This window comes from Tachypleus tridentatus, chromosome 13 (assembly GCF_004210375.1).
Source record: "Tachypleus tridentatus isolate NWPU-2018 chromosome 13, ASM421037v1, whole genome shotgun sequence".
In the NCBI taxonomy this organism is placed as follows: domain Eukaryota; kingdom Metazoa; phylum Arthropoda; class Merostomata; order Xiphosura; family Limulidae; genus Tachypleus; species Tachypleus tridentatus.
In genome coordinates this window covers 216942126-216958837 of record NC_134837.1, presented here as the reverse complement: position 1 = coordinate 216958837, position 16712 = coordinate 216942126, and the positions used below count along the sequence as shown (strand labels likewise).

Below are 16712 nucleotides of genomic sequence, written 5' to 3'. Positions count from 1 at the left end.
GATTTAATTTTTAACGAACATGATTACAATTGTATATATTTTCAAAGTTTCTGGCTCTGTTAATTTTTAGTCGAGAAAAATTCGGTTTTCAGGGGAAACACTGCAGTTTTCATGACGTGAAATTTTATTGTTTTCATGAATTACTTTGGCTCAAACAACACACGTACTCTCATATTTATTAATAAAGCTACAGCCTGTAGAAACGTATTTGATATTTTCAATTTGAACGGCACCTTATGCGACATAAGATTTAAATACCTACGTCAGAAATCCTAAAATTCATGTATAGCCGTCCCTGATTTAGAATTGCTGGCCAGAGGAAGGTCTTTCAACCAGAAACACCTGCCGCCTATGCGGCTACTCTAAACCATTTAGTAGCGTTGACTGTTATGATTATAACACCATCAGAACGTAAAATACGGTGCAAGTTTAGTGATATATCGTAAAATGAATATTGGGTCTTCTTAGCACACTAACCTCTATGTCACACTCGACCCACAACAGAGAGGCCCAATGATGTTTGGTTTCTAAAGATGTAATTTACATAATTAGTAGTCAAGTTTAAGGCGAAATTTACGTAAAAACTCATAACTAGATGCACAGTTCTCAAAGAAGCACAGAGGTCTACAAAATCACATGAATCATCGATGAAAATTTACTTATGTCCAGAGCCCATAATTCAATTGCTATAAAACAAAACAAAAATCACAGAAACATTTAAGAAACCACACAGATTACTATTAACTCCAAAGCACATACATGTTCCTTAAAAGAAAAGAAAACATTCAGAAACTGCTTACTACTTGTTCTTATGAAGTCGTACCTCAAACTAATGAAGTACACGTTATAAACAGTTTTCAATCAAGATGGTAACGAGCACACCAGAGAGAACAGCGCAACGTTTTAAAAACAATATGCGCCATCTGTTACCAGTTTTTCATCCAGAAGGAGAATTTAACCATCATAATTTTAGTTAACACGCGGAATAAAGTATTTCAGTTCATCATTGTCTCCTTAATCCTAGCTGAGTCTGCTTTAAGGTAATAAAAGCTCTAAGTACATCATTGTCTCCTTAATCCTAGCTGAAGTCAACTCTAAGGTAATAAAAGCTCTCAGTACATAATTGTCTCTTTGAGTCAACTCTGATGTAACAAAAGCTCTCGGTACATCATTATATCCTTGAGTCAACTCTAAGGTAATGAAAGTTTTCAGTACATCATTATCTCCTTAATCCTCGCTAAACTCAACTCTAAGGTAATAAATGTTCCTGCATATTTTCTGTTTCTATATCATAACTGACGATATAAGCCTAACATCATAAACATTTATACCACAATATTTACCACTCACAGCGAATTTTTAATTCATCACTACAATTAAGCTAACAAGTTCGCAGTATATTATACTGACACAGTATCTTGCTACATTGATACAATATATTAGGTTAACACGTTCACAGTTTCTAACGCTAACATACACAGCATATTATACTAAGTTGCATTAATTCACCTAAAGTTTTATTTATATTTTAAATTCATGATGTAGTGAAATTAACTATTCTGCCTTCGAACGTACGTTAAACTCAGTGTTATTTTCTTCAAAACATGTAAAAGGACCTTATGATGAGGCCTTAAAATATCCCTGAATTTTTAATTTTAGTCTTGCTGCAATTTATAAATCAATACAGAAATTTAACATGCAAACTTACACACACACACACACACACACATATATATATATATATATATATATATTACTACAATGGACGAAAAATATATTACTGTTTAACCACTTTCTAGTTGAAACTCAACCAGAGCATCGAACAAAATGTTTTGGTGATCACTACCGGTTTCAATTCGTTGTGTCATAGGCCTAGCTCATCTGATAGTATGACGAGTATACATAATACCGGTTTCAATTTGTGATGTCATAGGCCTAACTCACCCAACGGTATGACGAGCATATATTTATGTAGTATAAGCATATATATATTAAGATAGTGTAATTGATATAATGGGGCTTTTATTAATATTATATTTCACCAGTATTAACGCTCGTATTATATTATCCATGAAACTAGTGTATAGAAGAACAGCACATGAGATACAAGATGGATACCTAGAAAAACTCTAATGTTATAAGAAAGCCTGCCACTCAGTAACAGTTGCATGGCTTTACGAACACAATGTAGACATAACATTTCAGAACATAACTAAATACTGTTTGGTTTTCCCTAGACATTCAAAATATAAAAGATACTATACAAGGAAGACGTCTACATAGAGGTATCATGGACGAGCTTGAGAAGCAACTCGAATTACAATAAAAAAACACATGAAACCTGAGAGATAACTCGGGTCAAAAGAGGTAAACAGCATGAACCATGAACACACAGTACGGACACCTTAACCTCAGGGCAAAGTTCCAATTCTAGTTTCAGACAAGAATAATAAAGAAAAAACACTTTAAATATCACAAAACTCATAAGATATTAGTTTAATTTGTTGCGGTTCGACATGCCTAGGTGGTTAGGATGGCCTAGTTTGGCATCAAGTCCACGAGTTGACTGCAATCTTTACTAACTTTTGGATCGCGATACCACACCTCAATTATGGCTTCAATTAACTTATCTTTCGTAGTACAGTCTTTTCCCCAAAGTCTTTCTTTACAAATCGCCCAAAGATTATCAATAGGATTTAAGTCCAGAGAGTTTCCAGGCCAGTCCAGCACCTTTATTCGCGTTGTAGTCATAAAAATTCTTCACAAGTTTCGATGTGAGGCACGGAGCCAGATCTTGCTGGAAAATGCCAGATCCATCTGCAAATCTCTTTTTAAATTCTGGAACGACTTTTCTCTGCAAAACTTCGATGTACTGTGGTCCTCGCATCATACCTTCTACGATATATAAGCCTCCGACGCCATAGTAGCTGAAAAAGCTCCAAAACATCTTCTTCAAGGGATGTTTTACGAACTGATTGATGTGAGATTCTCGAAGTTTCTCACCTGGAGATCTGCAAACATGCAGACTTCTTTGACCCTGTACGAAGAAATGAGTCTCGTCACTGAATAACACCTTCCTCCATTGTTCTTGTGTCCAGTTTTGTATTTTTGATACCGTTTTTTCTTCATTGAGTTGGTAAGAAGTTGTTTTTTGACTGGTCTCCTTACCCTTCTAACGAAATTTCTAATGACGTAATATTCCTCAAAATTTCGTCATATATCCCAAAAATGACGCCGTCTGTGTGAAAAAATGACTATTAAAGGAAATTAGCAGGTCCAGCGAGCGTACACCGGCCGCCATGCTGAAAATATTGTAAAATGATCATTTGTTTCAATTAATTTGCACAAGGGTGTACATCGAAACTGGTACAAGTTTAAAAGGTTTAATATGGGGCAGCTTACAGACATCATGATAAACTTATACATCAAGAAATATCCATTTGGTGTGCCTTTAAAACAATACTAAACTAAAACGACTATACCGGAATGTTTTATTTACTGCTATATTAAGTTGGCAGTGTTCAACTTATCTTAAGTTGACAATAACGAGTTGTTAATATATTCAACACGTAGTTTTCTCTTTCCTTCTTTCATCTGCCAATGTTCAGTTTTCTATCTGCAACTTATAATATCTTATAATATTAATTTGTGGTTTCTTTCTTAAACTAGCGTTGTTCAATGGTTTCTATCTTCAGTTAGCTTTGTTCGTTTGTTTCTATATTAAGATGGTATTTTTCAATGGTTCATATATTAATATGGTATTGTTCAGTAGTGTCTGTATTAAGATTATATTGTTCAATGGTTTCTTATTACGATGGTATTGTTCAATAATGTCTATATTAAGATAGTATTGTTCAGCAGTGTCATTAAGATGGTTTTGTTTAATGATTTCTATATCAAGATAGTATTGCTCAGTAGTGTCTGTATTAAGATGGTATTGTTTAATGATTTCTATATCAAGATAGTATTGCTCAGTAGTGTCTGTATTAAGATGGTATTGTTTAATGATTTCTATATCAAGATAGTATTGCTCAGTAGTGTCTATATTAAGATGGTATTGTTTAATGATTTCTATATCAAGATAGTATTGCTCAGTAGTGTCTGTATTAAGATGGTATTGTTTAATGATTTCTATATCAAGATAGTATTGCTCAGTAGTGTCTGTATTAAGATGGTATTGTTTAATGATTTCTATATCAAGATAGTATTGCTCAGTAGTGTCTATATTAAGATGGTATTGTTTAACGATTTCTATATTAAGATGGTATTGCTCAGTAGTGTCTATATTAAGATGGTATTGTTCAATGTTTCTTATCCCCCACCCCCAGTGGCACAGCGGCGTGTCTTCGAACTTCTAGAGTTGGTATCGATACCTGTTATGGGCAAAGCACAGATAGCCTATTGTCGAGTTTTGAGCTTAATTAGAAACAAACAACCATTGGTTCTTATATTCAACTAGTATTGTTCACGGTATTCTATACTCAGCTAGCATTGTTCACTGGTTTCTATATTCAGCTAGCATTGTTCACTGGTTTATATACTCAGCTATCATTGTTCACTGGTTTATATACTCAGCTAGCATTGTTCACTGGTTTCTATAATTAGGTAGGATTATTTAGTGGTTCCTACATTAAAATGTTATTGTTTAGTGGTTTCTATCTTGAATTGGCATTTCTCGGTACTTTTCATATTAAGTTGCTATTGTTTTGAGGTTTTTATCTGAAACTTATATTGTTTTATTGTTGATATACATATTTACAATATATATTAAATTACTCTTTTCGTCTTACATTGCTCGCATGTTTTTGTTTCAAGCTGGCTTTGTTTAATGATTCTTATCTTAAACTGCATGACCTGCTTAAATCGTTCTATCTTGAATTGGCACTCTTTGTTTCTAGTTTTTGGTTGCGTTATAATTTGAAGCTGGCACCGTTTAGTGGTTTACGTCATAAAACTGGCAATGTTGGGAGTTTCCTAGCTGAACCCGACAACATTGTGTATTTTAAATCTTAATCTGGTAATGTTTGATGGGTTTTATCTTAAAAGGTTGGGTGTGGTGTAGTGGCTATTGTGCCTGGACTGCGAACCCTCATATTACGATTTGTAATTATTTCTGCACTTTGAAGCCGTGGATATGTTGTGACAGAGATGGTCAAATTCTGCTACTCAGTCGCACAAGAGTAGCTCAAAAGTTGGCGGAGTGTGTTATATATAACTGCCTTTCCTCAAGACTGTCAGTTCCAAATTAGGGAGGCACGTTCTTTGTGAAGATAGCTCTCGTGTAGCTTTGCTCGAAATTATAAAACAATCATAAAAATCATATAATATCGAACTGCAGTTAGTGTTCGGTTGTCAATGTTTTAACTTAGTACGTTGGAGTGTTTTCTATTATATATATTTTTTCTTAATTAATCTGTCATTGTTGAGTGTTTTGAATGTTAATATGGCATGTTGGATTTATTCTCTAGTGAGTTGGTCTTTTTTTTTATGGTTTCTATAATAAATCAATCTGGTAATGCTTTATATCTTTTCTTTCTCAAGATATGTCGCATAGATGGCGTTTGGTCTCATTCTGTAATTTCTTTATTTACCCCAACATTAACGCTTTATCGCTGTTTGTGCAGAGTTCACTTTCACAATAATATCAGAATAGGTCATTAAAGGTCTGTCAGTGTCCAACACTTCTCTACCAGTTACTGAATATTGTTTAGGCTCTTCTCAAATGTTTAATAATAATTTTATCACTAATTATATTGTTTGTTTGTTTGTTTGTTTGTTTTTGAATTACGCGCAAAGCTACTCGAGGGCTATCTGCGCTAGCCGTCCCTAATTTAGCAGTGTAAGACTACATTGAAGGCAGCTAGTCATCACCACCCACCGCCAACTCTTGGGCTACTCTTTTACCAACGAATAGTGGGATTGACCGTCACATTATAACGCCCCCACGGCGAGCATGTTTGGTGCAACGGGGATGCGAACCCGTGACCCTCAGATTACGAGTCGCACGCCTTAACCCACCTGGCCATGCCGGGCCCACTAATTATACAGGGTGTTCGGAAAGTCACTGTGAACTTGTATATTTATTAACAGACATGTTTTAATACAGATTACAGGAGGTAAATATGAATGACAATTATAAACAATGTTGAAAGCAATCCCCGTTGGCATCAATACAGGCTTGGATCCTTCTTGTTTTGTTTCTAAACACCGCTATCAATTGCTGGCTTGCAATAGGCTGAATGAATGCTGTTATCGCTGCTTTCAAAACTGCAAAGTGACTTTCCGAACACCCTGTATAATTAAATATTTATTTATAGAAAACAAAACCAACTGAATTACATGCGCTTGTAATATTAGAATACTCTGAATTTCCATACATGATTTGGCACAAAGTATGCCTCTAGTATTCAATTTGCAAGTCGTTGCAATAGAAATACAGAAACATTTTCTTAGCCCTCTCATAATAAGAGTTTTACACAATACATTTATTACACATAATTTTTTCTTTGCTATATCAATTTCTGAAGATCCAAGCAAACATATGAATTGCTTTATACCATTCGAGTAATTAATAACTGATAGCCTTTTACGTTTTATGTTATTGCACGTCCGAATTGGAGAAATTCGACAATATTACTCGCTTATAACATTTGTTACCATTACCTATGGCTAAAACTGTAGCACAGAGTAACTTTGGGTGTTTTTATTTACCACGACTAGCTAGGCAACGTTTAATGATCAAATAACACATATTTAATATATGCTATTAAAATAATCCTGACCGAATTCTCATATAGCAAAATGAAAAAGTAAACTTCACCAACTTAATCCAGTTCATTCTGTAACAGTTGTTTTTTAACATTTTGCTAATATCAATAGCGTCTCAAATACTATTGTCTGTCCGATCCAAGCCGGCCTGAAGAGACCTGATGTTAGATAAAGGATTTATCGGCACTGACACTAAATGTACTCCAGCAGGGTCCATGAAAGTATTATATTTCAAGAGCAAAGAAATCAAAATTATGATTAGAAATATTTTTATTTCTTGTTTTTGAAATTTCTATGTAATGCTTTGTTGTAGCCTAGAGCGCACAATTCTTCTCCTGATTCATGGCATACGCATGTTTTACTGACTTCACTACAGTACAAATTGCAACCTTAAGCGTCCCTTTTATGAAATCATTTTATGGTGTAATGACTTACTGACTGAAAGACAACATACTACTATATAGTGGTGCAAGTGATTAAAACAGGTAACCTCACAAGGCGAGATAACACACACAGTGTAGCTGATATAACTCTTTTTTTATTTTCACCCAGAAATTCTTATTGACAATTTTATCTTGTTGTGCATGATGTTCGGATAATTGACCAGATATTTTTAAACCATACTCTACAGGAAATATGCATAGAGAAAGTTGTATGATGTTTCATGTTTTCTCCTATACAGACAAAGTTTACTGTATCGGTTATCTACTGAAATATGTCATTAAATGAAGGAAAATAAACTTTGCAAAAACATTAGCATCTATTTGACACTGATTTAAATATCTTTTAAAATTGTAGGTGATATATGTACAAGTATTAATTAATTGAGCTCATAATTACATTTCAAAATATTTCATTAATTCCAACTTGAACAAATGCCTTTCAAACGCTATTGTGTTAATTTTAATGGAAAGCAATAATATGTAGCCTTTACAAGAAAATGTACTTTACACACATAGGTGATACATGCACAAGGAAAATTAATTTATTAACTACACATGGATATGATACCTGTACAAGAACAATTTAGTTTGTTAATTATACATGGAGATGATACCTGTACAAGAAAAATTTAGTTTGTTAATTATACATAAAGATGATACCTGTACAAGAAAAAATGAGTTTATTAATTATTAATTAATTCATATAAATCACATATGAAGGTGATACCTTTAAAACAAATTATTTATTAATAACACATGAAGATGATACATGTACATGGAGAATTTCTTTATTAATTACATATGGAAGTGATACCTGTACAAGAAGAAATTAGTTAATTAATTAAACACGATGTGTGTGTGTGTTTTCTTATAGCAAAGTCACATCGAGCAATCTGCTGAATCTACCGAGGGGAATCAAACCCTTGATTTTAGCATTGTAAATCCGAAAACTTACCGCTGTCCCAGCGAGGGAGAATTAGACGTACACGTGCTATGTGAACAAGAAAATAAACTAAATATCTATATTTATAGAAAATTAAATAAGTGGCACTGGGTTAATTGTTTTAAAAGAAAGAAAACCTTAACCTACAGCGTATATGTGTGTGTGTGTATATATACATTTGTAAAATTAAATAATACATTTAAATGAAGTTAAATAAGTAAATAAAATCATGAGGAAAGACTAGATTAAAAACAACAAACCCCAACCTCTGATTAGTTATATTATAACCATAATTTTTAAAAGCCAAAACAAAACACATTAAAAGTAAAAAAATTAAACAAATTACACTGCAATTAAAAAGAAAAGATCCTATGGTACAATGTGGGATTGAGACGGTATATCCCCACCCCAATGTGGGTCTTACTTCACAGTCGCATACACTTTAAATCCCACATTGTAGCTTGTACCCTAGAATCCTTTTATAAAAATGTAACTTATTTTGTTTATTTGTTTTAATTTTAATGTATTTTGTTTTGGCTTTTAAAAATTATGTGTGTGTGTGGTGTCTGTATATACATAAGTCACTGTTGTTGTTGTTTTTTTGTATACGAAAAGTACCTAAGGTTCAAAGTGTACTGTAATTATAAATCTTTAGTTATTTGTAGCCTTATATGAAATTTGGGTTTTATATATCTCAAACACCACGGTATAAATAGAAATATAGTACTATAGTATCTACTATCAAAAACTCTTCAGACATTTATTAAGGATTTCATTATCCAACTTGATATATTACAAAAACGTAGGAAAAACTGTTATAGAGTGATAAATCTCCCAATAAAAACAGCAAAAACAATTTGCAATTGAAATAGTAATTTTACTGAATATTCTAGAAGTGTGTATCATTTTTGTTTTAGATTCTCCTAGAAAGTTTGTAGTGTTTAATTACCACTTGCTTTCCAAAACATCCACAACTATGTAATAGTCCGATTTTTGCTTCTCCCGTGAGTGTTTTTCACAAAAATTTGTAAATATGAAGTAATCCCAGTTTTATATCAACCGCGAAGGTATCGAGCATACCAACAGAGATCTCTACTAACTTGGCTAATCAACAAACCTTCTACTAATTCCTAGTGAAGGCACTTTTAGCAATTCACTCATAATAATTGCAAACGCTTTACAAGTCAAAAGTAATCACTTTTTAACAATTCAAAAGTAATAAAGTCTAGATATCTACTGACTCCTAGTAAAGTATTTTTAATAAGTTATAAGTAATAAGGTTTAACCCTCTAATTGTAAACTAGCAAATCAAGTTTCAATTAAAGACGTCAACATTCCCTGGCGAAACTACGTCTCCGCCACGCAATCTCAACATGGCTAATTATGATACCAGAAAAATCACGTAAACCACAGCAAATTCTAAAAGTACCTATATCACCGCTTGGAACCTGCAAGAAGGTATCTTTGTACCAAATCCCATGTAAGTCAGTTGACGTACACAATAAATCATGAAAGTCCCTAACCATACTTCCTTCATTGAAAATTAAACAGAAGAGAAATCTCCAAAGTGTTTACATTACTTTATATCAGATCCTAAGTAGAGTGACCGAAATTCGGCGGATTATTGTAAAAAACACAATGAAATTTACATTTTTCTCAGTATCTTGACCCCACTATAATTACAAAAACGGGCAAGTTCAATATTTTTCCTTGTCAATGTGTGTTGCTTGTAGAAAATCATCTTTGTAACAAATTACATGCAAAGTGATTGAAATAATACTAAATAATTGGCCCAAACCCTATAATTATGCATTTATTTGACCTTTTGACAGCGCCTAAAATACCCAAAAATGAGCAAATCCTACATTTTTGTGTATATATGTATGGAAACTATTAAAATATCTTGATACTAAATCCACATAAATTGGCTCGAAATAAGGCATATTTTTGTTGTTGTTGTTTTTGTACTTAGCGCAAAGCTACACGAGGGCTATCTGCGCTAGTCGTCCCTAATTTAGCAGTGTAAGACTAGAGGAAAGGCAGCTAGTCATCACCACCCATCGCCAACTATTAAGCTACTCCTTTACCAACAAATAGTGGGGTTGACCATAACATTATAACGCACCACAGCTGATAGGGCAAGCATGTTTGGTGCGACGCCGATTCGGACTCGAAACCCTCAGATTAACAGTCGAGCGCCTTAACCACCTGGCCATGCTGCACCTAAGGTTTAGTAATTGTTTAAAAACCTAAAATTACGTTTTTGTGGTATCATGATCCCCTAACCTCAGTGGCACAGTGGTATGTCTACGGACTCACACCGCTAGAAAACGTGTTTCGATAGCCGTCGTGGGCAGAGCACAAATAGCTCATTGTATAGCTTTGTGCTTAATTCTAAACAAACAAAGAAACCTGACCCCCTATAATTACTAAAAAAAGAACTTCTTCATTTTTGTTTGTCATGTATGAGATATGTATAAAAGTACATTTGTAACAAATCCCACGTAGTAGTCAAAAGTGGTAAGTTTTAACCCTCTACCAGTTCCTGATAAAGCACTTTTTAACAAGTCAAAAGTAATAATGTCAAAATACGGCAAATAATTGACCAAAACTAAAAAATTATTATTTTTTGTGAGCTATGGACTCCCCTTAAAAGATTTAAAATGGTCAAACACAACCTTTTAGATCAATGTGTAGAAGTCATTGAATATTTATATTTATACTAATTTCATTTGATTGCTGTAAATACGGCCGAACATGCAACTAGAATATTCATTTTAGAGCCGTTTTACGTTTAATAGGGTTCAAATTGAAAGAAAAACAGGTTTCTTTGCTTATTAGAACACGTTTTAACACTACCAATTTTCAAGCCAACCTGCAGAGAAATGAAAGAGTGTCGGTCGAACGAAAGCTGTTTGGAATAAGAAGAGACCCGGCATGGCCAGGTGGTTAAGGCGCTCGACTCGTAATTCAAGGTTCGTGGGGTTCAAATCCCCGTCACACCAAACATGCTCGCACTTTCAGCCATGGAGGCGGTATAATGTGACAGTCAATCCCACTATTCGTTGGTAAAAGAGTAGCCCAAGAGTTGGCGGTGGGTGGTGATGACTAGCTGCCTTCCCTCTAGTCCAGTGGTTCTTAACCTTTTTCAGTGTTTGCACCCCTTTCAAATCAGTAATCATTTCTCGCACCCCCTGGAAACTTAAATATAAAAAAAGCTAAAAATACAAAGTTGATGTAATCAAAATTTTTTTTAATCTTCATACATACAGCATACCTTTTTTCAAGACAAAAATTCAGGGTACATAATGAAAAATTAATTTCAATGTTTCTTCTTAGGAGAAATATAAAGCATACTCTTATGTAAAAATATAGATTTGCTTTAATTATTCATGGGCATCCTCGCACCCCTTGGGAATCATCTTCGCACCCCCTAGGGGTGCGGGCACCCCTGGTTAAGAACCCCTGCTCTAGTCTGACACTGCTAAATTAGGGACAGCTAGCACAGATAGCTCTCGTGTAGCTTTGGGCGAAATTCATAACAAACAAACTAAAATTACGTAAGATGCGTCACAGATTAATTGAAATATTTTACGTACCTTTGACCTATATTCATATTGTATAGTTTCAAAGTAATTTCAAAGCCACTAAATATATTCAGTTTTAACATTTATATATCACAGAATGTGTTTTTCGTTCGTAATACAAACTGACCAATAGCAGTATTTCATATTAATGATTCTCTCATCCTTATAACGCACTATATTTGACGTTTGCTGCTTCTCCACCAACAGTAATAATATTCCCAGTATGTATTATATCCCCTTAATCCAACATTATTAACATATGAAACGTAACTTGTCTAAAACACAGACATTTCAGCATTAAGTTTCTAGCTATTGTGAACACTAATTTCGCCTAACTTATGGGTTTAAAAACACATAATAGAATTATGTATTGTGTAAAAAAATTCTGGGCTATTCTGTATTATCTAAAAGCACTCCACATTATTATTACGTAAAGCTATTCTTTCTGCATGAATCTGTATCACCTAAATGTATTCTGTATGAGTATGTATTACCTAAAGGTATTCTGTATTAGTCTGTATTACCTGAAGATATTTCATATAATTTAACCGTGTAATTATAAATATCTCAAGTGTTTTTGTTTGTTTTAAATTAAGCACAGAGCTATATAATGGACTAGCTGTGCTCTGCACATAACGGATATCAAAACCCGGTTTTTAGCAGAGTTATTCCACAGTATACGGCTGTGCCACTGGGAACACATGTCAAGTATCTCTTTATTCCGTGAAGGCATTTGGTATTATTCTATACTAGCAGAAACACGCAAAAGATTTACGGGTAAATTAGTATCTTTATTACTACTTTACATCTTTTAATACATGATTTCTAGAATAATACAGAATAATTCTAATCGCAGACACAGAAATCTATAACTTATAAGTTCACATATCTTAGGTCTAACATTAGTCAGGCCTTTATTAAGTACGACCTATATTTGATAAATAGGTGAATTGACACTTTAACCTGTAGGCGTTTTTTTCTTTGTTTGCTTTAGTTTAGTTAGTAGTAAACTTTATAGTACTTAACACTACAAGTAAATAAACCTATATTATTATTCTACTACATAACGTTAGAATTTTTAAAAATATTTAATATATTGATGTACAAAATGTCTACTAAGGTATTTTCAAGACAGACAAAACCTGAGTATTATTATAACAAATTGTCTAAAGATATCCTGTATAATTCTGTGCTATCTAGAAAAACACTTTATCAACTCAAAAGTAATAAACACTAAGCCTCTACTAATTACTGATAAAGCAATTTAACAGCTATATAGGCAAACTTGACGTATTTCTTTGTCATTTAAAGATTTTTAACATTATCAAAATAAATCTAACTTAACATGTGATTATCTTCATCGGTAAACATGTTCTGTAACCTCTAATTAATGCTTTCTTCTTTTAAATACATCTGAGTTTTCTCAATTACGTTAAACAGTAATTAATGTTGTATCATGAACCACGTTGGTGATTCATAATAGAGATTGCAAGGAATTCCACAAAAACCTAATAAAACGTTCAGGCAAAAACGCGCCTTAAACAGTAAAGATTCAATTCAATCAACACCTTAAAACTTTTACTACTGACTGCCAAGGCTGTACAATATAAAAATGCACAAAAAATATTCATATTAGACTTACGAAGAAAAGAAAAATCTTCTCAAATTGGCCGATTTGTAATTATTATTACTATCTTGCTAGCCTACAAGAAAATCGGTTGGTATATTGCACCTAAGCCTCTTGTAGAATACTCAATAAGATATTGCGAAGGTTGTATACATATTGAAAAATCGGTTTGTTTCTTCTATATTTTACACAAGTCTAAGTGCATCATAATTCCAACGTGAACGATTTATCATTATCCCTTGAAGTTAGCTTTCTCACATATACCTGTTGTTCCTTTCAAAAGAAATTACCAGTCACTAATAGATGGAGTAAAACAAATCAGTACATATAATATTAGATTTTCTTGCACATATTCATAGAATAATTACCTTAAAAGGCACAAAAGTTTACTTAAAACGATGTTTTAAACGTATATGTTTTACTTGAAAATGCTATTTTTCTACTGTAATTTGTTCGCACTTAGTGGAGGTTGTGTCTTTGTTTAGATACATATTTGCTTATTGCTATGCATCATAAATTGAGAATTTAGTTACACAGAAATTATAAATGCTTACTATATTCTAAGACGAATATCCATGATAATTGCAAACTGCACTTTAACATTTTACATCTCGAACTAATGTGATCTAATAGTCCATAGCTACAGTAAATCATCATGCACCGTATCAGCTAGCTATTAGTTTTGTTTAATATCATTACAATATATTAGGTTAGCTACCATTCTAAGTAATATTTTGCCCATAGTTGAGCATAAAAATGCCTATTGTGCATTTCAATCTATTGAAACATCTTAAATTTGAAGATGAACAGCCTGACTACACTGTTAAATAGTTATACAGTAACAAAATCAAATAAAGATTTTAGAAACTTTTAATTCCTATATGTAAAATACAAAACAATACAAAATATAGTGAGAGAGTCAACTTTCACGCTTTACTCTTTCTCTAAAAATTTACAGTGTGATGTAAGGTAATTGAAAATAAGAATTTATATTTCAATCCTAATAAGCCTTTTAATAATCAACGCGACAATAGAAAATTAAATCTTACTAAAACCGTTGCCGGACAGAATGCCGGGGCGTTTAGCTTTGGAATAATACCATAGCTGCTCCGGTCTGTGGAGTAAGACAAACCATTATACAGCGGAGAAGAACCCGTAATCGTCGTTGTCAATTGAGGGTAAGGTGAAATCAGACGGTTCTCGTAAGGAAGTGTAGAAACAGCCGGGGCTGTATGGGATTGACCATCCGTCGTCAAACTTACACGCGTACCGTCACAACATACCGGGCCTGCCTGACCTGAACTCCCAATCAGCTAGCAAGAGAAACAACAAGGTTATATCTAATTAATGCAATTTTGTTTAATACGAAAATATAATATAGTAGTATGTGCTTACGTAGAAACAACGGGAAAAAAACTGTAATCACAACTATGTTTCTGTCCTCGTCACAAGTTCAAAATATTTGCATCTTCGTTCAAAAAAAGTTTATAAAACACTATATATAAATTTATGAAGTCTCTGTCACCTTTAAACAAACTCTTTTAAGTATACCAAGTAATGTACAGACTATTATAACTAGAACTTGAAGTTTCTCACATGCACGTTTCTTCGTAATTCATTCAGACAGAGATCAGTCACTTAATTATCTACACTAGCGTCTTATGTCAGGTGGTTTACATATAGTACCTAAGTTTATTGGACACATAAACTGTCTGAATGTTATTTACATACATGAGTTATTTTCCTGCAGGATATTCTTTACGTTTTTACAATTAAAATGCAAGCAGTATTCACTCGTTAAGTTGTAACAATGTAAGCTGGATTATCATATATATATATATGTATATTAATATATATATATATATTAATTTGTAATTTATATTGTCTCTTATGTTTACCTTCGTGGCATACAACATATTTTTGAAGTATTTAAAACCCTAAAAAGGTGGGCTTGTTGTATCCATGTCTATCACAACTTGTGAGAAGGCCGATCGGTTACTTATTTATACTCAGGTTTATTACCCTATAAAAGTCCTATTTAAAATACACAACTCAGTAAGAAACCAGACAGCGCCTAGTTTATTCGGAGTTTAGTTTTCTCTGTTGCATCTTATGTACATTCAGTATTTATTTTTCTTATTAACACACATCAGATATATTAAGCCTTTTCTTACCATTCTGTCTGACAGCCTAGTTGCTTTGCGCCATAAAACACCAAACCATTCTGTCATATTGTTTAGATTGGCACGCTGTTACCGAATTAAACTTAGGCCAATGCCTAGTGATATATCTCTGTGCGAAAGAACAGTAAGTAGGCTTAACTTTACTATTACAGAATTTACTTAAGTTTAGAAACCAAAATATATCTATAACGTTTTGAGATAAATTATTTATATATTTCGTATAAACACAAAAATAAAGAATTAAGTGTATCTGTGCATTTCAATATGAACCCGCGCATTTATATGTAGTTTATGCTGTTTTTATAAATTTCAACCATAATTCAAGAAGTGATAGTATTAGAGCGATTGATTTTACAACAGTACTTTGACGATTTAAATTATTTGATGTATGGCTTAAAACACCGTTTATTTACAACAATATAACTACTGGTTTCATGTTTGTTGATATCATATATCATTGTGTATATATGCGTGAGTAAGTTCATAGGTCTTTGAGACTTTATGCTTGAAAAAAATTGCTTAATTAATGTATAGAACTCCAAAATAGACTAGGTTTACTATAATCTTTACATTTTAGATAAATTAAATCTAATATACATAACTACTCTTAAGAAACTAAACATACTATTTTGTTTATATATATATGTTCTAGATGTTTTTATCTAAAATTAAAACTATATATAAAACTAGGCATATATTTTGTATCCATATTTACTCTACTAAGGTTGTATTTGAAATACAAAAACTAGGCACAGTATTTTATATCCATGTTTACTCTTGAAAAATTGTATCTAAAATAAAAACTAAAAACTAGGCATATTATAATTTTGTTACTCTCTATAAATGTTGTATCTCAAATAAAAACCAAAAATCAGGCACAATATAATTTTGTTACTCTTTATAAATGTCGTAACTAAAATAAAAACTGAAAACCAGGCACAATATAATTTTCTTACTCTCTATATATGTTGTATCTAAAATAAAAACTGAAAACTAGGCACAATATAATTTTGTTACTCTCTATAAATATTGTATCTAAAATAAAAATTAAAAATCAGGCACACTATAATTTTGTTACTCTCTATAAATGTTGTATCTAAAATTAAAACTAAAAACCAGGCACAATATAATTTTGTTACTCTCTATAAATGTTGTATCTCA

At 32.6% G+C, this 16712-nt stretch overlaps 1 protein-coding gene across 3 annotated transcripts in view; it reads right to left on the bottom strand.

Annotated features, from left to right (window-relative positions):
• LOC143239063 (iroquois-class homeodomain protein irx-4-A-like) overlaps positions 1–16712 on the bottom strand; it is a 46401-nt gene that overhangs the window by 27548 nt on the left and 2141 nt on the right. For all 3 annotated transcript variants that reach the window (XM_076479853.1, XM_076479852.1, XM_076479854.1), the window contains exon 2: positions 14418–14681. In XM_076479853.1, the coding sequence (XP_076335968.1) occupies positions 14418–14681 (264 nt within the window). The remainder of the gene's footprint in view (positions 1–14417; positions 14682–16712) is intronic.